This window comes from Notolepis coatsorum (genome assembly GCF_963971535.1).
Source record: "Notolepis coatsorum genome assembly, chromosome: 1".
In the NCBI taxonomy this organism is placed as follows: Eukaryota; Metazoa; Chordata; class Actinopteri; order Aulopiformes; family Paralepididae; genus Notolepis; species Notolepis coatsorum.
The window spans coordinates 119,439,484-119,466,303 of NC_140165.1; the positions used below are offsets into that span (position 1 = coordinate 119,439,484).

Here is a 26,820-nt window from a genome sequence, read left to right on the forward strand (position 1 = left end):
TCGAACATTTGTGATGTCACAGTATGATGTCATAATCAAACATTCTCGAACATTTGTGATGTCACAGTATGATGTCATAATCAAACATTCTAGAACATTTGTGATGGCACAGTATGATGTCATAATCAAACATTCTCGAATATTTGTGATGTCACAGTAAACATTCTAGAACATGTGTGATGTCACAGTATGATGTCATAATCAAACATTCTAGAACATTTCCTCTGTTTCGCGCACTCTCAACTCATCTTCCCTTGTTGTGATAAGACTTGTTCTTCTACCTCCAGACAAAATGAGGGAAATTGTCCATCTCCAAGCCGGTCAGTGTGGAAACCAGATTGGAGCCAAGGTTAGTAAATATTCTGTGTTTAATATCCAAGATAAGGCAGAATCCTCAGTCGACGGTTAGTTCAGAGCCCGGTGCTTTGTGTGCGTGTCTGTAACCACAGTACCACACCCTGCCGTTACCAATGTCACTTGTGTATGAGCTGGCCTTCTTGTCAAATAATTGTCATCTGTTTTCAATTATATTGTTGTTGCACATTGATATTGTGGTGATGTTTTGTCAAATCACTTCGCATCATTTCATTTAGCCATTTTTGCGACATTATTTGTGATGACGGTTGACATTTTTTTTGTGGCGACGGTTGACATTTTTTCTCGAAACTATCCAGATTATGTAAATTATGAAGTATATTATAAGTCTATTTTGGCCCATATGTTTTGGATTACTAAATGAAGACGTATATTGTTTACATTAATAAGCTTAATTTAACGTTACTATACATTTGGCCCACTGCAATGCGCAAAAAAATAAGTAGGTTAGTCCTGGGGACAACTCGATGCCATCGTTTTAATTAAAGTATTGCAGTTGTAACGAAACTCCCAACATTATTGTGATGTTTTTCTTTCATAATTAATGCTCAACGGCCTGCACTTTATAGAATTCATTGAGCGCGCGCCGCGCCCTGGATGTGGGCGGTTAGTCAATGACATCAGCACGAACATTTCAAAATGGTCGTTTATGGATTTCAGCCAGCGGTTCCCGAGCGTGTGCCCAGTGCTGCACGGAGGGAGATTTTCTAAATTGTTCTAGATGTGTTCTAAATTGTGAAAAATGTAACATATTACGTAAACATGGAAGTAGTTGATCCCCTGGGCTTGGAAGAATAATAGTGTTTTTGCCATTGCTCGTATATTATTGCTTAATGCTTACTTAATTCAATTACTTATCTCTTTCAGTTCTGGGAGGTGATTAGTGATGAACACGGCATTGACCCAACGGGCACATACTGCGGAGACAGTGACCTGCAGTTGGACAGGATCAATGTCTACTACAATGAAGCATCGGGTAACTTTTAATTTTGGGAATTCCTAATTGGATGATGATGACATTCCATTTAGCCGAGTTCAGACACCAATTCATCTCCCTCTCCGGCCACACCTCCTCCCCCTCCCCAGTCACACAGGGGGTCCCCCAAGGCTCAGTCCTTGGCCCCCTGCTCTTCATCTGCTACATTCTCCCCCTTGGTCACATCATCCGTAAATACCACCTCAACTTCCACTGCTACGCTGATGACACCCAAATCTACATCAGTACACAATCCCCCCACAGCCCACCCCTCAGTCACATCGAATCCTGCATCACCGAACTCCAAACTTGGATGGCTCACAACTTCCTCAAACTGAACAGTGACAAGACTGAACTTCTCATCATTGGCACCAAAACCACCCTCACCAGATCCGGACCCATCACACTCACCATCAACGACTCCACCATCACCCCCTCCCCCCTAATCCGAAACCTTGGTGTCCTCCTTGACCCCACCCTCTCATTTGACCCCCACGTCCGCTCCATCGTAAAAATATCCTATTTTCACCTCCGCAACATTGCAAAAATCCGTCACTGCCTCTCCCCCCCTGCTGCTGAATCCCTCATTCACGCCTTCATCTCCTCCCGCCTGGAATACTGCAACTCCCTCCTCACTGGTATCACCTCCCGCTCCCTCCATAAACTGCAAATGGTCCAAAATTCAGCCACCCGCCTCCTCACTAACACCCGGTCCCGCGAACACATCACTCCTGTCCTCCACTCCCTCCACTGGCTCCCGATCAAACACAGCATAAACTTTAAAACACTACTCCTCACCTTCAAAGCCCTCCACAGCCTGCCCCCCCCCTACCTGACTGATCTCCTTCTTCCCTACCGCCCCACCCGTTCCCTCCGGTCCTCCTCCACTGCCTCCCTCACTGTCCCGACATCCAAGCTTAAAAACGTTGGAGATCGGGCCTTCTCTCGTACTGCACCCCGACTCTGGAACTTCCTCCCCCAGTCCATCAGAGACTCCCCTACACTCTCCACCTTCAAAGCTCGCCTCAAAACCCACCTGTTCTCCCTTGCCTTCAACCCCCCCCCACCCATAACCCCCCCCCCCCCCTCCAACCTGATTGATGTCTGTCTCCAGTCTTTTTTGTGCTATCATGCTGTCTTCCCTGTTCCCCCCATGGTCTCATGTTCCTTTTGTTTTGTTTCTTTGTTGTTTCTTTGTTTTTGTTTCTTTGCTTTTGTTTCTTTGTTTGTACTCTTGCTCCCGACTATTGTCAGCGACTTCGGGTTATTGAGAAGCACTATATAAATTAAATTAATTATTATTATTATTATTATTATTATTATTAATTGCTGTTGTGTTTTTCTGACTTGCTCTCCCCTCTCTTTCCCCTAGGTGGTAAATACGTGCCCCGTGCTGTGCTTGTCGACCTAGAGCCAGGGACTATGGACTCAGTGAGATCCGGACCCTTCGGCCAGATCTTCAGACCAGACAACTTTGTGTTCGGTAGGTAATGAAATTGTCATAGATTGTGTAACAGACACAATGTGATTGTATTTGTGTTATTTAGTTGCAGTGCCCTGTTTGGCCACTAAGTGGCGCTCCATTGTTTGTGCCTGATGTAGCTACAGGTTTAATTTGATTTAACCTGAGCCAGTGACTTCTTCACTTCCTGTTAGACGGCAGCATCAAGGGTCAACTTGTTATAGTAGTTTCCCTAGTAACGATGTGGCTAGTAGTTTTAATATAGTTGTGTATATTGAATAATGCTGTATGGCCATAGTCCTTATTGTATAATTTGTAAATAATAAATGAGTTTGTGCCAAATCCCAAAAGCAATGTCTAAGCTATTGTGCTAAGCTATCCTGGTACTGTTCATGCTGACAAGTTGATGTCACACAGCCAGACATGTTACATTTAATGTTGCCACATGTCCTGTGCAATGGTGTAAAGTATTTTTACTCAAAAGCACTGTACCAAGGTACATTTTTGAGGGAACTTTGTACTTCTACTGTACTACATTTCAATGGAAATATTTATCAATTACTTTGAAGAAATATAATTTTTCATGCGAGACGTGTCATGGGTAGATGAAGCTGATTCACATTTTAAGTCTTGTCAAACTTCAAGAGGACATTGATGGGAGCAACCATAACTGGACGACACATAAAAACTAGAATATATACACATTACATTTTTTACTTAATAAGGAAATACTTTATATTCAGTGGCTAGTTCTAGCTGAAGCCGAACTAGAATGGAGAATTAAGACAACTCCTTCCCTCCACTAGGCTGAGGGTCCACCTTGGGCAAGTGTTGGTACCCTCTCTAGCCTCCCTACCTAGGGATACAGGGGCCGCACTGCCTTGTGTGTGTGCATAGGGATACGCAAAGGCTAAGGGGAGAACCCTGAAAGAAAACCGCACTGACTTGTGTGTAGGAATACGCAATGGCTAGGTCCTCACCGACAATGGGGTTACCTGTAAGGAAGGGCATCCGAGGTATAAAACTAGCTACAAACCAAAAGTAATTACTCCAGTGGCGTGCAATCATCGTCCGTCCAACTTCACTGTAGTGGGAAAATAGGGACATAAAACGAAGATGATGATGATTCAATATCACTTTCTTTCTCTTACCAAGGTAGAATTGTGAATTTTAAGACCTGAGGTTTTCATCTGGGTATTTCTACGTCTTTTACTTGGTAAATGTAAATAAACTATGTTCCACCACTGGTCCTGTGAGATTAGTGCTGATGTGTTGTTGTTGTTGTTTGCAGGCCAGAGCGGTGCAGGTAACAACTGGGCGAAGGGCCACTACACGGAAGGTGCGGAGCTGGTGGACTCTGTGATGGACGTGGTGAGGAAGGAGGCGGAGAACTGTGACTGCCTGCAGGGCTTCCAGCTCACACACTCCCTGGGCGGCGGCACAGGCTCCGGCATGGGCACCCTGCTCATCAGCAAGATCCGTGAAGAATATCCAGACCGCATCATGAACACGTTCAGCGTGGTGCCGTCGCCCAAAGTGTCGGACGTAGTCGTTGAGCCTTACAATGCTACGCTGTCGGTCCACCAGCTCGTAGAAAACACAGACGAGACCTTCTGCATTGACAACGAGGCCTTGTACGACATTTGCTTCCGCACCCTCAAACTTACAACCCCCTCATACGGCGACCTCAACCACCTGGTGTCGGCCACCATGAGCGGCGTCACCACCTGCCTCAGGTTCCCCGGACAGCTCAACGCCGACCTGCGCAAGCTGGCCGTCAACATGGTCCCGTTCCCCCGGCTGCACTTCTTCATGCCCGGGTTCGCCCCGCTCACCGCCAGGGGCAGCCAGCAGTACAGATCCCTGACGGTCCCAGAGCTCACCCAGCAGATGTTCGACGCCAAGAACATGATGGCCGCCTGCGACCCCCGTCACGGACGCTACCTCACCGTGGCAACCATTTTCCGCGGCCGCATGTCCATGAAGGAGGTCGACGAGCAGATGCTGAATATACAGAATAAGAACAGCAGCTACTTTGTTGAGTGGATCCCCAACAACGTGAAGACCGCCGTCTGCGACATCCCTCCCCGCGGCCTCAAGATGGCGGCCACCTTCATCGGCAACAGCACGGCCATCCAGGAGCTGTTCAAGCGCATCTCCGAGCAGTTCACCGCCATGTTCAGGCGCAAGGCCTTCCTCCATTGGTATACCGGAGAGGGCATGGATGAGATGGAGTTCACCGAGGCGGAGAGCAACATGAACGACCTGGTGTCGGAGTACCAGCAGTACCAAGACGCCACCGCAGACGAGGAGGGCGAGTTCGACGAGGAGGGAGAGGAGGAGGATGTAGCTTAAATTGGGTGTAATGGTGCCTTTACCAAGCTGTGTAATTCACTGACCTGTCAGATGACCTTTCCAGTGTGTTTCCATCATCTGTCCTTGTGTTTTGTCACCTTTTTGCTGGCTCTTCTCTTGTCTGTTGATGAGTGTAGTTCAAAGAGTTCCACTATATATTAAAGATAATTGATGGGTGGGTGTAGTTCAAAGAGTTCCACTATCTATTAAAGATAATTGATGGGTGAGTGTAGTTCAAAGAGTTCCACTATATATTAAAGATAATTGATGGGTGGGTGTAGTTCAAAGAGTTCCACTATATATTAAAGATAATTGATGGGTGGGTGTAGTTCAAAGAGTTCCACTATACAGCTACCAGAATTATTATTATTATTATTATGTTTTACAGATATATTGATGGGTGGGTGTAGTTCAAAGAGTTCCACTATACAGCTACCAGAATTATTATTATTATGTTTTACAGATAGATTGATGGGTGGGTGAAGTTCAAAGAGTTCCACTATACAGCTACCAGAATTATTATTATTTTTTACAGATAGATTGATGGGTGGGTGAAGTTCAAAGAGTTCAAGTATACAGCTACCAGAATTATTATTATTTTGTACATGTAATAATAATAAAGTTTTGCTTAATCTTGGTCTTGGTGTAAACTAGTGATTGATTATCTGGTCTTCAATTCACTGATTCTTGACACAAATGACTGAAATGCAAGGTCTCAAATGATTTTATTATGAAATTTGACAAGTGAAGTGTGATATACTCGGCTTGTGTGGAAGATGATGCTTTTTCACAAAAGGAATCCAGTCCATGGCAACCTAATGCCAAATCATGTGCTAGTTGTATGATTCATAACGTGGGGGATTTGCTTTTTAACCAGATTAGTGCACTTATTATTTCCCTTGATGGCCAAATAATCCACCACTGCTCAATGACAACTTTGTTAGGTGTTAAGTCACAAGACTAGTAAAGAACATTAACTTCACATTTTGAGATCTGCCCTCGGTAGCAATGTATCCCTAAGGCCAGATCAGGGCAAATTTAGCAAAACAAAGTAAATGTATTGCATGAAATGATGTTCATCTGATATGGGTATTCCTCTGGTCTGGCATAGGGTCATGTGACTTTGACTAGGTGACATGTTCCTCACACAGCTCTGATCGCCCAGTCTACACTTTCAGCTTAAAGGGGACCTGAATTTATTTTCTGTGTCAGTCTGCTAATTGTATTTGGGCGTCATGCACCGTATCCAATGAGGTTAAGGTAGGGTGGGTTTACAGTAAGAATATGGAATCTTCCCTCTCCTTCAAAGCCTCTCTCGGCCCCTGGAGGAGTGTCTACATACACACTCACCAGATCCTCTTTCCTGTGGAATGGTTTGCACAATGCTCCCACCTAGAGGCTGACGCAGGAGCTGCAGACTCGTGCTCCAGACCGACCTGTAAGGGAATCATGGGAATGTGATTGATTGATTGATTGAAATTTGTATTAACAGATTGCAGAATGGGTACAGTACAGTACAGCTCAATACACACAATTGTTAAGGGGATGCAGACAGACCAGAGAAAGACTTTCGTCTTGTTTACATCAGGGTCCCCCATTTTCAATTCATCATAACATATATGACATACAAAACATACAGATAGACAGTACTGCTACATCTACATTTATGACACACCAGATTTACAAATACAGTACTGTTTGTGATACAAAAATTGTCTAAAAAAGAGAGTATATACATTTGACGAAGAAACTGTACATTTGGAGGAGGTTGGTAGGTATGAGGTTGGTAGGTGGGGTGGAGGGGGGGGGGTTGGGTATAGGTGGGGTGGGGTGGGGCGGGGAGGGGGGTTGGGTAGGGTAGGTGGGGTGGGGTGGGGGGTGGGGGGTAACTGTACATTGGAGGTGGTGGGGTGGGGGGGGGGGCGGGTAACTGTACATTGGATTATCGACTAAACCTTACTTGGTCCCAAGAAGAGGGTCTCGTGTGTTATTGGGTTAGGACATTTACTGTACATTGGAGGGGGTTGCGTTAGGACATTTACAGGGGCCAGTTTTCGAATTGCAGTCTCTCGTAGGTGCTCTTTAAGAGAGGTTTTGAAAGTGGGTAGTGATCCACATTCCTTTACAGCTTTGGGTAGGGCGTTCCACATTGATGTGGCATAATTGCGAAACGTGTTTAGTCCCTTGTTTGAGCTGAATCTGGGTTTAACATGATTTGTGGAGCTCCCTCTGGTGTTGTGGTCGTGGTATTCACTGACCTTTGGGAAGTATTTTGACATGTACATGGGCACCTTGGTCATGTAGTCACAGTGTATCTTGTAGACCAGGCCCACTCTCGTCAGGTCGTCTACTCTAAGCCATCCTAGGTTGTCAAAGTGGGCAGGGGTGAGGTGGGTTCTAGGAGTAAGGTCAAGCAGTAGTCTTACCAGTTTGTTTTGTGATGTTTGTAATTTTGTTTTTAGTGCCTTTGAGGTGCTTTGGTACCATGAGGTGCACGCATAGTCGTAGTACCCTTGAATGAGTGCTCCTGCCAGAGTCTTCAGGGTATTCTTGTTTACCAGAAAGTCGTTGGTTGACTTTTTTGTATTACATTGGATGCCATTTTGTCACAGGAAAGATTTGCCTCTAGGATGGAACCACCTAGGTGCGCTTTCTTTGTCTGCAAATGCTGTCCTGCAATGCTTTTGCCAGCCACATTTAAGAGGTTTATACAGGGAGAGGGATTTGTGGGTACATTATGACTAGCTTGAAGCATCTCCATATATAGATTACTTGGTAGCTGAAATTTACCAACACGCTCTCTCTCTCTACCAAATCCATTCTGCGACAACGGAACGTGCACAAACACACACATGCACAAACACACTCTCTCCTCTCTCTTACGTTACTATCACATGCACACACATACACACACACGGTCCCCTCTCGCTTTCTCTCTCTCTCTCTACACATAGCCTTCAACTTGTACACACATTATACACACACACACAGAGCTGTCTCATAAGTATGTTATTATCCACATATCTCTGTACATCATATATATAATTCATATTATGTACGTCAATGCTCCACTTGTTTTGTCTCCAGTATAAATACAGATGTGTGTTCGCTCACCCTTCTTTAGAGATCTAGGCTGTAGGGCCTTTGCTGTAACCTAGGTCGTGTAGATGTATGAATGAATGAATGAATGAATGAATGAATGAATGAATGAATGAATGAATGAAAACTTTATTTAACAGATTGCAGAATGGGTACAATACAGTACGGCTCAATACATACAATTGTTAAGGGGATGCAGACCTGAGAAAGACGTTTGTCTTGTTTCCATCAGGGTCCCCCATTTTCAATTCATGTTTCATGTTTCATGTTTCAACAAATGTATGTTTTAATGCTGCTGTCTTGGCCAGGTCTCTCTTCCAAAACAGATTCTTAATGTCAACAAGACTTGCCTGGTTAAATAAAGTTTAAATAAAAAACAAAACGGTTGCTTCACAGCTGACTGTACTAGAAACCTGAAAGGTTATAGCTATATCTACAGTTTGTCCTATTTGCTGGAGCAGTGAAGCAAAAATATTGCCATTGCATTAGGATCCAATTATGGTAGGGATTATGTTCCAGGTTATTAGTCTGATCCTCGGTTGTCACCGTGTGAAGTGGAGCTACGTGTACAGTATGGCTCGCCATCGTTTTTGATGCAAAATGAATGGAAACATGAGTGAATGCTCCTCAAATGAATGCAGGATAATGGCCTTTAAGGTGATGATTTAGAGTTAGAGTTGCAGAGAAAGGTGGGGGTTCATCACAACAATGCTCGCAGTCTTCGCTACACTAGCTAGAGAGCACCAACATGACCAGCGCCTGCGCACACTCACTGACTGTCATCTGACGTCCCATAATAATAATAATAATAATAATAATAATAATTAACAGATTGCAGAATGGGTACAGTACAGTACAGCTCAATACATACAATTGTTAAGGGGATGCAGACCAGAGAAAGACTTTCGTCTTGTTTACATCAGGGTCCCCCATTTTCAATTCATCATAACATATATGACATACATGACATACAGATAGACAGTACTGCTACATCTATACATTTATGACATATCAGAGTTGCAAATACAGTACTGTTTGTGATACAAAAGTGTCCAGAAAAAGAGTGTATATACATTTGACGTAGAAACTGTACATTGGAGGAGGTTGGGTGGGTGGGGTGGGGTTGGGTGGGTGGGTGGGGGCTGTACATTGGAGGTGGGGGGGGGGGGTTGGGTAGGGGGGACACACACTGTACATTGGAATACTGACAAAGCCATACTTGGTAATTTACTGTACAACTGGGTTAGGACATTTGTAGGGGCCAGTTTCGAATTGCAGTCTCCCGTAGGTGTTTTTTGAGAGTGTTTTTGAAAGTGGGTAGTGATTCACATTCCTTTACAGCTGTGGGTAGGGCGTTCCACATTGATGTGGCATAATTGCGAAACGTGTTTAGTCCCTTGTTTGAGCCGAATCTGGGTTTAACATGATTTGTGGAGCTCCCTCTGGTATTGTGATCGTGGTATTCACTGACCTTTGGGAAGTATTTTGCCATGTACATGGGTACCTTGTGTAATGTTTCTATTCTGCCTGTCACTCTTAGTGTCTAGCAGAAAGAAATGAATGTCCACACAATGACATTATAGCTGAAGGTTTTGTTTACTTCCACTTTGGGTTGCATACATGAACTGACAGGCACCGTATCTGACGTCATTAACAAGAGTCTGGGCTAAACCAACTTATGGGTGAAATATTCCAGGATACCACACCTTGGTCGTGTAGTGTATCTTGTAGACCAGGCCCATTGCAAGTTGCTGTACTCTGTCGTCTACTCTAAGCCATCCTAGGTTGTCAAAGTGGGCAGGGGTAAGGTGGATTCTAGGAGTAAGGTCAAGCAGTAGTCTGACTAGTTTGTTTTGAGATGTTTGTAATTTGGTTTTTAGTGCCTTTGAGGCGCCTTTGAAAATGGGGGACCCTGATGTAAACCAGACGAAAGTCTTTGTCTGGTCTGCATTCCCTTAACAATTGTGTGTATTGAGCCGTACTATATTGTACCCATTCTGCAATCTGTTAATAAAATGTTCAATCAACAACCAGGCTTCTCCGGGTCTGCAGCTGGACCCTACTCTCAAAATGAGCATCACGTGATCACTGACTGGGGGAGTTATTGTGGGAGGAGCTTGGCTTGTTACGTCATGTTGATTGACAGGCTGGATGTCTCGAGCAGGAAGCAGCGTCACTTTCGCCAGAGTTCCCTTCGCATCAGTGACGTCAGTCCAGTTGAAGACGAGCTGCGAAATACAAGAAGTAAACAAGTGTGTTCTGTTGGACATTTCTGTGGGGATTATTAAACGTTGTTTGCGGATTCAACCAAGGCATTCAAGGTGAGACTGTAGCAATATTCCTTCTAGATGACGTTCTGTTAGCTAACGAGCTAACGCTCTGCGGCTAACGGCTGCTAGCTTCTCGTCCTGAGGTGTTGTTTGTCTCTGAGGTTTGGAACAAAGACGGGAGGAGCAGCTAGTTATTAGTTATGTTTCATCTGCACTCATTGAAGAGTGTGATCACATGTTCACGTTTCACTAACACCTTGGGAACAGGGTCCAGCTTGTCTCTGTAGGGAATCTGTAACTTGCTCTTTGCCCGATACATTTTTTTAAATCACCCGATACATTTTTTAAATCACCCGCCATGACAATAAAACCCACTGCGACGACTTGAACTTGCACCTCCCCCTCTACCCATGATGCAGTGCGCCACGTACCTGGCCTTTTCGCTCCCTATTGTTACCAACGTTAGCTGAATGAATGAAAACTTTATTTAACAGATTGCAGAATGGGTACAATACAGTACGGCTCAATACATACAATTGTTAAGGGGATGCAGACCTGAGAAAGACGTTTGTCTTGTTTCCATCAGGGTCCCCCATTTTCAATTCATATAGACATATATGACATACATGACATACAGATAGTCAGTACTGCTACATCTATACATTTATGACATACCAGATTTGCAAATACAGTACTGTTTGTGATACAGAAGGAGTCAAGAAAAGGGAGTATATACATTTGACGTAGAAACTGTACATTGGAGGAGGTTGGGTGGGGGGGGTTGGGTACATTGGGATATTGACAACCATACTGGGTAATTTACATTGGAGGTGGTTGGGGGGGGGCGGGGGGCACACTGTATAAACAAGTAACACTGTACATTGAGGGGGGGGGGGAGGAGACACTACAAACAAACACAATTGTACATTGAACTATTGACAAAACCATACTAGGTAAATGACTGTACATTGGAGGGGGTTGGGTTAGGATATTTACAGGGGCCAGTGTTGAATTGCAGTCTCCCGTAGGTGTCCCTTGAGAGAGGTTTTGAAAGTGGGTAGTGATCCACATTCCTTTACAGCTTTGGGTAGGGCGTTCCACATTGATGTGGCATAATTGCGAAACGTGTTTAGTCCCTTATTTGAGCCGAATCTGGGTTTAACATGATTTGTGGAGCTCCCTCTGGTGTTGTGATCGTGGTATTCACTGACCTTTGGGAAGTATTTTGACATGTACATGGGTACCTTGGTCGTGTAGTGTATCTTGTAGACCAGGCCCATTGCAAGTTGTTGTACTCTGTCGTCTACTCTAAGCCATCCTAGGTTGTCAAAGTGGGCAGGGGTGAGGTGGGTTCTAGGAGTAAGGTCAAGCAGTAGTCTGACCAGTTTGTTTTGAGATGTTTGTAATTTTGTTTTTAGCGCCTTTGAGGTGCTTTGGTACCATGAGGTGCAAGCATAGTCGTAGTACCCCTGAATGAGTGCTCCTGCCAGAGTCTTCAGGGTGTTCTTGTTTACCAGAGAGGAGATCCGGTACAAGAATCGAGTTCGTTGGTTGACTTTTTTTATTACATTGGATGCCATTTTGTCACAGGAGAGATTAGCCTCTAGGATGGAACCCAGGTAGGTAATTTCATCTTTCCTTGTGACAATATTGTCACCCACTGTAACTGAGAAGCCGTCGGTCTTGCTGAGTTTGTTATTTGAACCGAAGAGAATGGACTCTGTTTTGCCCATGTGTAATGATAGTTTGTTATCAGCGAGCCATATGCAGATTCTGCCTAGTTCCGAGCTGAGGGTTTTTTCAACCTGTAACTTGTTCTTGTCAGAGACCAGCAGGGCTGAGTCGTCCGCAAACAGGAACAAGTTGCAGTCACAAGCTGACGACATGTCATTTGCATAAATTAGGAACAGTAGCGGTCCTAGTATGCTTCCTTGTGGAACACCACAGCTCACTGTGAGGGGGGGGGATAGGGTACCGTTTACCTCCACCATCTGTTCCCTCCCCTCAAGGTAGGATTGCATCCAGCTCACTGATAGACTATCAAAACCAATTGCTTTTAGCTTGTCAATCAGAATGGAGTGATTGACCATGTCAAAGGCCTTTTGTAGGTCCAGCATGACCATGCCGCAGTATTTGCCTGCGTCCACCTCTTGTTTGATGTGGTCATTCAAATAGAGAAGGCATGTGTCAGTGGAGTGGGATGTTCTGAAGCCAGATTGGAATTCGTAGATTAGATTTTTTTCCGCTAGGTACTTTTCGACCTGTTCGTAGACTATTTTTTCCATGACTTTCGAGATGGAGGTGAGAATAGAAACAGGGCGGTAGTTGCCTGGGTCTAATTTGCTGCCCTTTTTGTGCAGAGGGGTCACCCTCGCAATTTTGAAGTCCTTGGGGACGTGTCCCTGTTTTATGGAGAGGTTTATTATGTGTGTGATGATTGGTGTGATGGCGGCTGCTGAGTCTCTGAGGAATTTGGAGGGGATGTTGTCATGGCCAGTGGCCTTGTTAGGTTGGAGGGCGCTCAGTTTATTGAGTACCTCATCTGTTGTTACCATTTCCAGCTTGAAGTCGTCCTTGCGGACCCCTAGGTTTTTGTAGTAAGCTACTATGTGTTCTACCCCATAAAGCCCTGAGTGGGAGGGTAGTTTGTTTACCAGTGTTGTGGCTATGTTTGTGAAGAAAATGTTTAAGTAATTGGCTACATCCAGCTTGTCTGTGATGAGCGTGTTGTCCGTTTTTATGTTTATGTTTGAGAATCTGGTTTTAAGTTTTTTACTGCATCCTAGTTGATTATTGAGTAATTTCCAAAGTTCACGTGGTTTGTTTTTGTTTTCCTCAGTTTTGTCATTGATGAAATTCTTTTTTGCAGTTTTGATCATGGAGTTTACATCGTTTCTTAGTCTGTTTCTTTCTAGTTTGAGTTCAGTCACGTGGGCTTGGAGTTCACTGCTCGTGCTTTTAGTAAGCTTTGACTGACTTTTACGAAACTCAGAGCATTTTTTGTCTCTGGTTTTCATAGCGGCCAGTATTTCTAGTCTGACTGCTAGTAGATGTGTAAGTTAGTCACAAGCGGACTGGTTGTATACAAATAAAAATGCTACTTGACCTCTTTGAGACAGAATGAATGAATGAAAACTTTATTTAACAGATTGCAGAATGGGTACAATACAGTACGGCTCAATACATACAATTGTATGGGGATGCAGACCTGAGAAAGACGTTTGTCTTGTTTCCATCAGGGTCCCCCATTTTCAATTCATATAGACATTTATGACATACACAACATACATGACATTTATGGCATAGGGACATGTAGGTATTTAGTACTGATACATTTGTGACATAGGCGGCATTCAAATATACAGTACTGTTACCCCTAGATCCTGACAGAGTATATACATATGATGGGGAGGGGACTGTACATTAGGAGGGGGTGGGTGGGTGGGAGGGAAATATACATACGGCGGGGAGGGAATATATACATGCGGTGAGGAGGAGACTGTCTATTAGGAGGTGGTGGGGGTTTTGGGCATTTACGGTGGCCAGTTTCGAATTGCAGCCTCCCGTAGGTGCTCTTTAAGAGCGGTTTTGAATGTGGGCAGGGATTCACATTCCTTTACAGCTTTGGGTAGGGCGTTCCACATTGTTGTGGCATAATTGCGAAACGTGTTTAGTCCCTTGTTTGAGCCGAATCTGGGTTTAACATGATTTGTTGAGCTTCCTCTGGTGTAGTGGTTGTGGTATTCACTGACCTTTGGGAAGTATTTTGACATGTACATGGGCACCCCGGTCGTATAGTGTATCTTGTAGACCAGGCCCATTGCAAGTTGCTGTACTCTATCGTCTACTCTAAGCCATCCTAGGTTGTCAAAGTGGGCAGGGGTGAGGTGGGTTCTGGGGTTCAGGTCAAGTAGTAGTCTGACCAGTTTGTTTTGTGATGTTTGTAATTTTGTTTTAAGCGCCTTTGAGGTGCTTTGGTACCATGAGGTGCAAGCATAGTCATAGTACCCTTGAATGAGTGATCCTGCCAGAGTCTTCAGGGTATTCTTGTTTACCAGAGAGGAGATCCGGTACAAGAATCTAGTTCGTTGGTTGACTTTTTTATTACATTGGATGCCATTCTGTCACAGGAAAGATTTGCCTCTAGGATCAGAACCCAGGTAGGTAATTTTTTCGTCTTTCCTTGTGACAATATTGTCACCCACTGCAACTGAGAATCCGTCGGTCTTGCTGAGTTTGTTATTTGAACCGAAGAGAACAGAACATTGATATCTTAACGATCCTGGCCAAGTCTATGAACTAGACCCAGGTACCCAACGCTTCATGATGTGATATGAAAACCATAGAGGTGCATCATTGAACAACGTTGATCCTGAACAGCTGAATAATTCATGATGATGGTGAAATGCTCATCTCATCCCGACCAGCCTGAATCACAGCCAGCAGGCTAAGCCTTAAATGATGATCTCTGAGCCAAGTGACCCCATTGTGCCATATCTTCAGTATACAATCCAGTTTACAGCATTTGAAGGTTAAACGAAATACGCCTCTCCATAATGCAAAACTATTTTATTTGTTGTGACCCCAGTCTTGTGTGTACAGTGAAAAGATGTAACGTTAGACCAGTTCAAAGTACTTCCCAGATCTCCTGTTTTTGATTGATTGATTGAAAATGTTATTAACAGATTGCAGAATGGGTACAATACAGTACGGCTCAATACACACAATTGTTAAGGGGATGCAGAGACCAGAGAAAGACTTTAAAAAAAAAATCTTTATTTCGAATATGTAAATGAATACAAACAAAATAAATAACTAAACAAAATCAAAACATAACGCAAACAAAATAATAACTAAACAAAAGCAAAACATAACTCAATTTACATGTTCGAAAAGGAGTAGGAAGAAGTATACACTTATTTAATCCTACCCCTTTTCCACTACTCAAATGAGTACTAATTTAAAACATAAAAACAAATATATATATATGCAAAACAAAACAACAAAAAACGATGTAAAACATGAAAGAAATAAAATAAAAATGTAAACACCCGTGAATATCAAGTCCCTTCCTCATCCCTGTACCTCGTGAACATCATTTCTGTTTCAGTTTGAATTGTCTCATGTTTGGGCATTCCTTTAGCACCACATTCAGACTGTTCCACAGTTTCACTCCACATATCGAGATGCAGTGTCTTCTCATGGTAGTGCGTACATTTAGAACTTTTTAATTGAGTTCTCCCCTCAGATTATAACCCCCCTCCCTATCAAAGAACAGTTCTTGAATGTTTCCTGCAAGTACATGACCCTTTGCTTTATACATTAATTGTGCCGTTTTACATTCCTCAAGATCATTTAACTTTAATGTGTTTGACTTTAAAAATAATAGGAATGTGAATCCCTACCCTCCTTCAAAACCGCTCTCAGAGAGCACCTACGGGTGGCTGCAATTAGAAACTGGCCCCTGTAAATGTCCAAATCCCCCCCCCCCATTCCTTTTCGGATGTATATATCTTTTATGATATTTTTACTATACAGTTCTGTATATCTGTATGTCATAAATCTCCTGATTAATTGAAAATGGGGGACCCCGTTGTAAACAAGATGAAAGTATTTTTCTGGTCTGCATCCTCTTAGCAGTTGTTTTGTATTGAGCCGTACTGTATTGTACCCATTCTGCAATCTGTTAATACAGTTTTCAATCAATCAAGGCTAAGCCTTAAATGATTATCTCTGAGCTAAGCCGTGACCCCATTGTGTCATATCTTCAGTATACAATCCAGTTTACAGCATTTTAAGGTTAAATTAAATACGAAAATATGTAATGTTAGACCAGTTCAAAGTACTTCCCAGATCTCCTGTCCTCTCCTTCCTCTAATTCTGTTCCTTTCTCAGCCATGTCAATAGACCGGAATAAGTTGGCGGGGGACCACATTCTTCATGTATCTAACCGATTCGTTCAGGCTTACTGACGTTTTCCCAGTCCCCCCTTCTCCCTGTTCGCTAAGTGTTGGTGCACCAGAGGTACAATGTGAAGCATCCACTGTATCACTCAGTGTTCACACTATTCTAAAGTGATCAGAGTGAAGCTATGGTGTATTTCAGAGTGAATCTCTGGTGTATTTCAGAGTGAATCTCTGGTGTATTTCAGAGTGAATCTCTGGTGTATTTCAGAGTGAAATTCTGGTGTATTTCAGAGTGAAACTCTATGGTGGGATAGTGTGTACTATAGTGTGTACTGCAGTAGGTAAGGGGTGTAAATATGTAATTAAACCGTGGCAGAAATCAAAACAAAGTGACTTAATTTGCTGCATTTCTCACACGTTAAAATATATTATATTGCTAGTCTTTTTGTCTAATGACTCCAAAAGGATGGTCCCCGTCTATACTGTGGAGACAGAAATAGAATCGAACCAGGAACCTTCTGATTACCAGACAACCGTTCTACCTCCCAAGCCCCTGAGTGCTTGCTGTTTCCCTTCGTGTTGTGCATGCACCGCCGTCTTGGGTCAATAGGAAGGAGGATGTAATTACAGAGGAAATCAGAAAGTGGCCAAATACTTTTCCATGCTACTGTAAGTACTTAGTTGCTGTGTCCCTCTGCTCCAGATCCACCCAGCGACCTACTGATGATTAAGAAAGAAGAGGCTCAGGACACACTAGACCCAACCATGGATATTTCCACTGGCCTGAAGGAGGAGCCCACAGACCATCAGGATACCAGTATGTTACTTTCTTTTTATTGGCTTTATTTTCTCTTGTTGTCTTTCCTCTGTTGCAGCACAGTTGTCTGTCTCCATAGCTGTCCCTCCTCTCATTCTTTCCATAAAGCCCCAATCTGTGATTTTCATTTACCATAATAAAGTGAGGTATTTTAACATATACATTCTTGAAGAGTCTGATAGATGGAAAATAAAATAATAAATGTGTTTCATTACTCTTTATAAAGGGAATAGCTTTGACTGTCTTGCACTAGCCGGTAGACCCTCCTGTATATGGCCGGTCCCTGGTCAAAGTTGGGAATAAATCCACAGGGAAATCTTTTGGTCCAGAGATTGAAGACTCTGCAACATAGATACAATATTCTTAGGTCTCTAGATGTGTGAGGTTATGAATTTACCCTTGTGGATGGTGTGGATTCAGTGTTTCCCCTGAAAAAAAAAAGCGAGCACGCTGCCGGAATCCATATTTGTGCGTGCGCACGTGCCGCCGGAATCCATATTAGCGCACGCGGCCGGAGAAATAACTTATTATTTTATTTATACATTAATTATTATTCATGTTTTTTTTAAATGTTTTTGGTAGATTTGTATTTGTTTGTACTACCGGGCAGTCCGGTAGAGAGAGAGAGGGGGGGAGGAACGGGAGACAGAGCGGGGGGAAGACATTCGGCAAAGGACACCGGGTCCGGGAATCGAACCTGGGTCGGCCGCTTCGCGACGCAGCGAGTTACATGGGTCGCCACTTGGGTGCCCAGGTTATTCATGTTCATGGAGTCATGTGCGTGTGAATTTGCTAGGATGTTTTTGGTGTGTCCGCTGACACTAGAAGTGCTCTGGAGGCCCAGGTAGCTGCACATTTGTACACTGCAAAAAATGAAATCTTATCAAGTGAAAATATCTTGTGTCTGTTTTCTATGAAAATATCTTGTATTTGGTACAATAAGTCCAATATTGAGTAGAATTATCTTGAATTATTTTATTCCACTGGCAGATAATTTAGCTTATTTATTTATTTTTTTAGTCAATTTAATCTTGTTTTAAGAACATTTTAATCTTGTTTTCTTAAAAGATTACATTGACCAAAACCAGAAGAAAAAGCTAAATTATCTACCAGTGGGATAAGATAATTAAAGATAATTCTACTCAATATTGGACTTATTGTACCAAATACAAATTTTGTGCAGTGTAGTTTGTAATCAGGGTAAATGTCAAGATTAATGACATTCCTCAACACTTAAGAAAATGTACACTATTTGTATTGAATATAGATATATAGATGATTTAATAGATACTATAAATAGAAAACATAGACATGGATACATAGAACATACTAACTGTCTAACATACACAAATCATAACACTACAACAGCACGTTACACCTAAGATGCCTCAGTGGCATAGGCTACATTCTGCCTTAGAGCATTTCATTTTCCTGGGCTTTTGAAAGTAAAGCTCTTTGGTAGGGGAATTCAAAGAGGCCTAGAAGTAGGGATGCACGATATTGATTTGACACCGATATCGATAACTTTATGCTCCTCAGGCCGATATCGATAACCGATATTTATTGTATTATAATCTTTTTTCTTAATGTATATATTATTTTTATCAATTTTTTTTTCAACATGAAACAAAACATATCACAATACAATAATAATACATAAAAAGACTTCCCAGGACAATAACTTAACACCAACTTAAATGTGACCTAACCAGACAACAGAAACAAAAGCCAAGACAACAGTATTGACTGATAAAGTGACCATATTTATTTTTCCAAATGAAAATTCACAATCCGTCAACAACTTATAATACATCCAACCTAAGACGCTCGAAGCTTTTTGTTCTTCTTTTTTCAAAGCGGAGCCTTGAAAAAAAGGCTTTGAGTGGACACATCACCACCACAACAAGTCACCTGCAACAAGCTAGAAGCTAGAAGCTAGAAGCTGCTGTGAATCCAAAGCCAGCTATTGACGAGTCGTTTGCTAAATTAAAGAAGTTTGACAGAAATGACCCAAGGGCTCAAGCCGCTAGCTTTTAAGCAGTCCTTGGTGGTGCAAATTAACCTGGCTACTATGGAGCAATAAGTGACTGCGTTCAACCGAGGGTTGCATCACAGCCATGGAAGGGGCTAGCTTTGCTTAGCTCCTTGCGTCGTCGTAGGCTTCTAAGTTAACACAATAACACACCATCGTAGCGGTGGTGATGCCGCAGGTGACCCGTCAGGCTGGATGTATTACAAGTTGTTGCCCTTTTCCCTCCTTGTGGAACTTCTCCATTGCATTCATTACAAATAGCAAGCGATCTTTTTCCTCTGAAATTCCGAGTACCGACGCGGCCATCTTTGTTTTTAACGTCAGCGCTGATTCAGAAACTTACGTGGCTACGTCACAGCCAAGAAAGGGAGCGCTCGATTTGTGTAAAACGCCCTGTTCCTAAACCACATGATGTCAGTCGTACCACAGTACTGGCAAAACGGGATGAGCCTACAGTCAAAACAAACGCACTTCATTCCAATTCACCCACACAGCATTTTCTTTTACCAAAAAATATATTATATTATCGGAGCTATTAATAACGTTATCGGGTTTATCGGGATGACGCCATAATTGCTGATATCGGCCCGATAATTATCGTGCATCCCTACCTAGAAGCGTGGCTAACACTAATGGCGCGCATACCAGCGAGGCTAACTGCCTAAGACAACGGGCACAGAGGCACTGAAAGAGGATTTCACCTGTCTAATGAACACACTAGACAAATTGGCTCAATAGGAAGGAGGATGTAATTACAGAGGAAATCAGAAAGTGGCCAAATACTTTTCCATGCTACTAGTACTTAGTTGCTGTCTATCTCTGCTCCAGATCCACCCAGCGACCTACTGATGATTAAGAAAGAAGAGGCTCAGGACACACTAGACCCAACCATGGATATTTCCACTGGCCTGAAGGAGGAGCCCACAGACCATCAGGATATCAGTATGTTACTTTCTTTTTATTGGCTTTATTTTCTCTTGTTGTCTTTCCTCTGTTGCAGCACAGTTGTCTGTCTCTGTCTATGTGTCCATAGATTTCCCTCCTTTCATTCTTTCCATAAAGCCCCAATCTGTGATTTTCCTTTACCATAATAAAGTGAGGTATTTTAACACTTTAGACGCCAGCAGGTCTAGCCATCTTTGTACCTACTGCGTTGTACAAATAATCAAACACAGTCAAACAGCTTTAGCTCCCCGCTGGGCAATGGCCAGCGGCATTTATTTAAACAAAACAGGAAATTAAGAAACCAACAAAAATCATACTGGCTCCCAGTGAAGCACCTAACTGTCTTTGCTATAGTCTAGTCTTTAACTAGGCCGGGCCGCTGTCCGGTTTACCGGCTGTTAACTCACAGTTTGGTTGTCTCCCAACAGCTCTCCCACTCTCCATTCCAAGACACCCGCTGATGTTCTTGGTCTGTCCTCTTTGAGAGGCATGCTGATTGCTAATTGACAGACAGCTGTGTGTGTGTCTGCATGTGTGCAGCTGTCAGTATTCTTCTCTCCATTGGGGGGAGCCAACAGGCAGGAACATGGCATCCATTGATCATCATTCCCCTTAGCCCCTTACAATATAAAGTACATGATACCTAAGCCGAGCACATACAGTACAGATATCCTCATAAGTATCTATTATTTCGTATCAATTAGATACTCTTTGGGCTTGTTTATTCATTCCATTAAGCCTACTGCCAAGCAGGCACATTTAAAGAAATATAATCTGATTGATTGGGGTAATGAGGGACTTAACATTAGCCTATAGATTATGCATTTAACTTGTCGGCGAGGCTATTGAGCCGTACTGTATTGTACCCATTCTGCAATCTGTTAATAAAGTTTTCAATCAATCAATGCCGTTAGAAAATCAGGATTTCTGCGATCGACACCTGCTGTCTTTTCAGGTGAGGCGGCCGCGCGCAATTATCCTGAGTATCAAGTCTGGTTCGAATTAACGAGACTGAATCAGCGTTCGAGGAACAGGGAAAGCCTGGATTCAAACATCGGGTTAATTGAATCTGGATAATGGGACTTTTGATCGACTTAGTTGAACCAGGTACGGGGAATAAGGCCCAGGGAAGATGTTAAATAAGCTAATTTCCCAACATTTTGGAGTATTACTTTAACAATAAATAAATCACTGATCAAAATCACATGGTAAAATGTGTTAATTTGTCTCTATAGAATTGTTTATGAAAATCTACAATATTTAGGGCATAACAGCATGGAGGCAATCTTTATTACAATATTATTTCCAATATTAACCTAAAAATGTATCTCGTCCAATGCACTACATTTTAGTAAAAAGGGGAAATAGAGATGTGATTATGTTTTTCTTCGCGTTTAAATTTTTTCTGTCCTGGAATTTAACTAGGATGTGTTTGAATCTTAAAAATAACAATTGTACTGAATTCCTTGGGTCAAACTTGTTTAAAAGTTATGCTGTTTTCTTTTACTTCTTTTCCAGGTTTTCGTTCAGGATAGGTGTAATAAAGGGTTAAAAAAACATGGGACATTATTTCAATCTTTTACCTGTCAGAATCTTAAAATTGACACTTCAAGGATGAAGAAAAAACAGGTGGCGAAACAAAATCCACCCTATGCAGGTGGACCTATGTTTCCATCTAGACTATTTGTGAGGTTTCTGTCCTTGCTCTCTCACTCGTTCTGTTCCTTTAACCACCCTCGCTCTGTTTTCATTTGTTTTTCTGTTAATTATTTCAATTCCCTCATTCACACGCTTCTCCCCAGTGACGTCATCAGAGACGTCGCTGATTGGTTCTCTCAGGACCGCACGCTTTTCAATCACATTCCCCAGCTGTCACTGCCTTTCAATCAATCGATCCCTTATTATTTATACCCCGTTTCTCCACTCTAAGTTTGTTGGATCGTCTTGATTTTTCTCTGGTTGCATTTCCCCGTGTTGCTGCTGCTGCTGCTTTTTGCTCCTTGTGCTATCTCCAGGAATTTCCAAGAAGCCTTCCCTTGGACACCTGTTCCCGTGGCGGGCCCTCGCTCCGCTGTTTGTTCCAGCACCATTACGCATTACGTCTGGGTGAGTTTTTATTGACTGTCTTGATCTATTCCGTTTTTCGTGTGTAACTATTACACTGAAGACTACCACCTTTTGTCAGACAGTCACTCACCCAGCTTTTCTATTTTTGCTTGTTCCCTTATGGGATAATATTTTTGGGACCTTCCATCTTTCTCTGTGTGTTGCTCACACCGAAGATATTATTTCACTATTGGATTGTTTTGGACTTCACTAACTGTGTGTATATTACACGAAGATATTCACTGGGACTGTGTTTGGATTTTTGCTAACGGTGTGTACATTACACGAAGATATTCACTGGGACTGTGTTTGGAGTTTTGCTCACTGTGTGTATTACACGAAGAGATTCACTTGGGCTGTTTTGGAATTGTGCTCACTGTGTTTAAATTACACGAAGAATTGTTCACCCTGTTCTCCTGCTCGTTCAAACTGCACTGTGTTGACTCGTTCCCTCTCTCCCTCTCTCGGTCTCGCAACACATCTGAGATTCTGCTGAGAGAATTCTGCAGAGCGGTTCAGACGTCAACACCTGCTATCCCCAAGACTACCATCACGGGAGAAGCTGCAGAGCAGCAGAACTTTGCCCCTTGTCCTATGTACCTGTCTTGTTGACTTGCCTTTCCTGTACTCTTTATATTTAGTATCAAATAAACAAGCCCTCGTATTTGGCAACTCTGAATTCCTACTCTCTTGTGTCGTGCGTTTGGGGTCGGTATCAAACCATAACATTACGATCCAACCAATATGACGACCCCAGCCGACTCAGAGAGGGTCAGAACCGCACTTGCAATTCAAGTCGAGTTGACCAGGGATCATGGTCTCCAATTAGAGCGGGCTGCGGCTGCGGTGCAGAACCTCAGGGATCAGGTCCTGCCTATGCAGGGTTCAATGGCCGCTATGGCGGGACAACAGTCCGAGATTCTCGCTCAGCTTCACTCGCTGGGCGACACCGTTAATACCTTTAATCTCTCACACCCTTCAGGAACATTCCCCGCAGCCCCAGCAGATCTCGCATCTCGGGAACCCCGTCTCTCCGTCCCACGGCTGTTCGACGGTAATCCCGAGGAGTGTGCCACATTCATCATGCAATGTGAGTTGGTTTTCCGTCATCAACCAAGCCGTTTTTCTGCTCATGGGTCCCAAGTGGCTTATATAACAAACCTACTTTCAGGCCATGCTGCCCAGTGGGTCACTTCCTCCTGGGCAATGGAAGCAGATTTTTTGTTTTCCTACCCAGACTTCGTGGCGGAGCTCCGCAGAGTGTTCCACCATCCAGCCCGAGGTCTGGACCCTGGAGCCCGGTTGGGGACCTTCCGACAGGGGAGCGGCAGGGTGACGGACTATGTCATGGAGTTTCGACTGGCGGCGGTGGAGAGTGGATGGAACGAACCTGCTCTTCGCCTAACCTTCTTGAGGGGGCTCAGTGACGCAGTCCGGGACCAGCTCGCTACCCGGGAGTTGCCCGACTCCCTCGAGGAGCTGTTTAGCCTTGTCATCCGTATTGACGGACGCCTCCTGGAGAGAAGGCGCGAGAGGACCCGACTGTTACCTCCTGAAGCACCCCGGACTCCTGGACGCCCCGTCCCCAACACTACTGGTGGTAACAGGCTTCCCCGTCCGGTTCGCGAAGAGGAACCCATGCAGCTGGGACGCTCTCATCTGAGCCAGGCGGAGCGTGAGGCAAGGCTCAGGTCCGGTCTCTGCCTCTACTGCGGAGGTGCGGGACACCGTATCGCCGACTGCCCTACCCGGCCAAAAGATCAGGCTCACCGAGACCCCGGGAGATCCTGGTGAGCCGTTTTTCCCATTCCCAGCGCCGCGCACCACCTGACCATCTGATGAGCGTCACTCTGGCCTGGGGGGACCAACGTGCCACGGTGGAGGCCCTCATCGACTCTGGGGCAGACGAGAACTTCCTCGACTTCGAGTTTGCCACCCGAGCCAACATACCTCTTGAGGACCTTGTGAGGCCCTTGGAGATCTTTTCGTTGGACCAACACCGCCTGGCCGACATCTCTCAACGCACCGGCCCAGTTGTGCTGACCATCGCTGGGAACCACGTCGAGAGAATCCAGTTCCTCATTACCCAATCCCCCCTTGTCCCGGTGGTCCTGGGTAGGCCCTGGCTCGCGCTGCACGAGCCCCACATCGCCTGGTCCTCCGGTACCATCAGGGGCTGGAGCTCCTCCTGTCACGCCCGCTGTCTGCAGGCGGCGTCTTGTCCCCCGCCCCGGAGGCCGGCTGGTGAGTTGCCCCCGGACCCCTCGTCCATTCCTCCCGAGTACCACGACCTCATGGAGGTATTCAGTAAGACCAGGGCTCAGGCCCTTCCACCTCACCGCCCCTATGACTGCGCCATCGACCTCCGCCAAGGGGCTCCCCTTCCCGGCAGCCGCCTCTACAGTCTGACTGTCCCGGAGAAGAAGGCGATGGATCTCTACATCTCTGAGTCATTGGAAGCAGGACTCATTCGGCCTTCCTCCTCCCCGGTGGCGGCCGGGTTCTTCTTTGTTGGTAAGAAGGATGGTGACCTGCGACCCTGCATCGACTATCGTCAGCTCAACGAGATCACCATCAAGAACAAATACCCCCTACCTCTCATGAGCTCCACCTTCGAGCCACTGACCCAGGCCTCGTTCTTCACCAAGCTGGACCTCCGAAGTGCCTACCATCTTGTCCGTATCCGTGAGGGCGATGAATGGAAGACCGCCTTCAAGACCCCCAGGGGCCACTACGAGTACCTTGTAATGCCGTTCGGCCTCACCAACGCCCCGGCGGTATTCCAGGCACTCATGAACGACGTCCTCCGTGACATGCTGGAGGTGTTCGTGGTGGTGTACCTGGACGACATTCTCATCTTTTCCAGGACCCTCGAGGAACACATCCTGCATGTCCGCCGTGTGCTGGAGCGCCTCCTCCACAATCGGCTCTTCGTCAAGGCGGAGAAGTGCCGTTTTCACTCCAACTCCGTCGACTACCTGGGCTTCATCGTTGAGAAGGGCTTGACCCGAGCGGATCCTCGCAAGATCCAGGCTGTGGAGGATTGGCCAGAACCCACCACTCGGAAGGAGTTACAGAGTTTCCTCGGGTTCGCCAACTTCTACCGAAGGTTCATCCGGAACTACAGTCAAGTGGCGGAGCCACTTACCAAGCTGACCTCCCCCGCTCTGTCGTTCGACTGGTCCCCAGCGGCATGCGCTGCGTTCCGCTCCCTCAAGAGAAGGTTCACTTCCGCCCCTATCCTGCTCCACCCTGACCCCAAGAGACAGTTCATCGTGGAGGTGGACGCCTCGGATTCTGGCCTGGGCGCTGTCCTATCCCAACGTTCTCTTTCAGACCAGAAGGTGCATCCTTGCGCCTTCTACTCGCGTCGCTTCCTCCCCGCCGAGAGGAACTACGACACCGGCAATCGGGAGCTGCTGGCGGTCGTGGCTGCGCTGGAAGAGTGGCGTCATTGGCTAGAGGGTGCCGAGGAGCCTTTTACCATCTGGACGGACCACAAGAACCTGACGTTCATCCGCGCTTCCAGGCGCCTCAACGGTCGGCAGGCGAGATGGGCCAGTTTCCTCAGTCGGTTCGACTTCTCGCTGACCTTCCGCCCGGTTCCCGCAACACGAAGGCCGACTCCCTGTCCCGGATGCACTCCAAGGGGGCTCCACCCTCTGAGGACCCTTCTCCCATCCTCCCGGAGGCCCGAGTGGTTGGAGCCATCACCTTGGGCATCGAGGGTGTGGTGAGGCGTGCCCTGCGCTTCCATCGTGCTCCAAGCAACGTCCCTAGGAATCGTCTCTTCGTCCCCGACTCTGTCCGGTCCCAGGTACTGCTGTGGGGCCATACCAGCCGGTTCGCCTGCCACCCAGGCGTCCATCGCACGTTCTCCTTCCTGGCTCGTCGTTTCTGGTGGCCCACCATGCGGAACGACGTCAAGGAGTTCGTATTGGCCTGCGCGGTCTGTGCCCGCAGCAAGGCCTCTCACCAGGCACCCTCCAGGCTCTTGCAGCCACTTCCCATTCCGAGCCGTCCATGGTCACATGTGGCGCTCGACTTCGTCACTGGTCTACCCTCCTCCCAGGGGAACACCTGCCTTCTGACCGTGGTGGATCAATTCAGCAAGGGGGTCCACCTCGTGGCCCTCTCCAAGCTCCCCTCAGCGGCCGAGACGGCGGACCTCCTGACGCACCACGTGTTCCGCCTTCATGGCTTTCCCCAGGACATCGTCTCTGACCGGGGGCCCCAGTTCACCTCCCAGGTATGGCGGGCTTTTTGCAAAGGGTTGGGGCAACGGTCAGTCTCTCCTCTGGCTATCATCCCCAGACAAACGGGCAGACGGAGAGGATGAACCAGAGCGTTGAGTCAGCTCTTCGGTGTGTGGCAGCCGAGAGACCGGCATCCTGGAGCCGTTTCCTTCCCTGGGTTGAATACTCCATCAATTCAATGGTCAGTTCCGCCACCGGCCTCTCCCCTTTTGAGGTCTCCC

At 45.3% G+C, this 26,820-nt stretch overlaps 1 protein-coding gene across 2 annotated transcripts; it reads left to right on the forward strand.

Moving 5' to 3' along the window:
- Window positions 1-292: 292 nt before the first annotated feature.
- Window positions 293-5,168, forward strand: LOC311245258 (tubulin beta-1 chain-like; the record flags this gene model as incomplete). Of its 2 annotated transcripts, XM_084335093.1 has the most annotated exons (4): window positions 293-349; window positions 1,243-1,351; window positions 2,724-2,834; window positions 4,105-5,168. In XM_084335093.1, the coding sequence occupies 4 exons, from the start codon at window positions 293-295 to the stop codon at window positions 5,166-5,168; spliced, it is 1,341 nt and encodes a 446-aa protein (XP_084191219.1). The 2 variants fall into 2 exon arrangements, with proteins under 2 accessions (XP_084191219.1, XP_084191220.1); XM_084335094.1 differs by lacking the exon at window positions 1,243-1,351 and having other exon boundaries at window positions 293-326.
- Window positions 5,169-26,820: the final 21,652 nt, after the last annotated feature.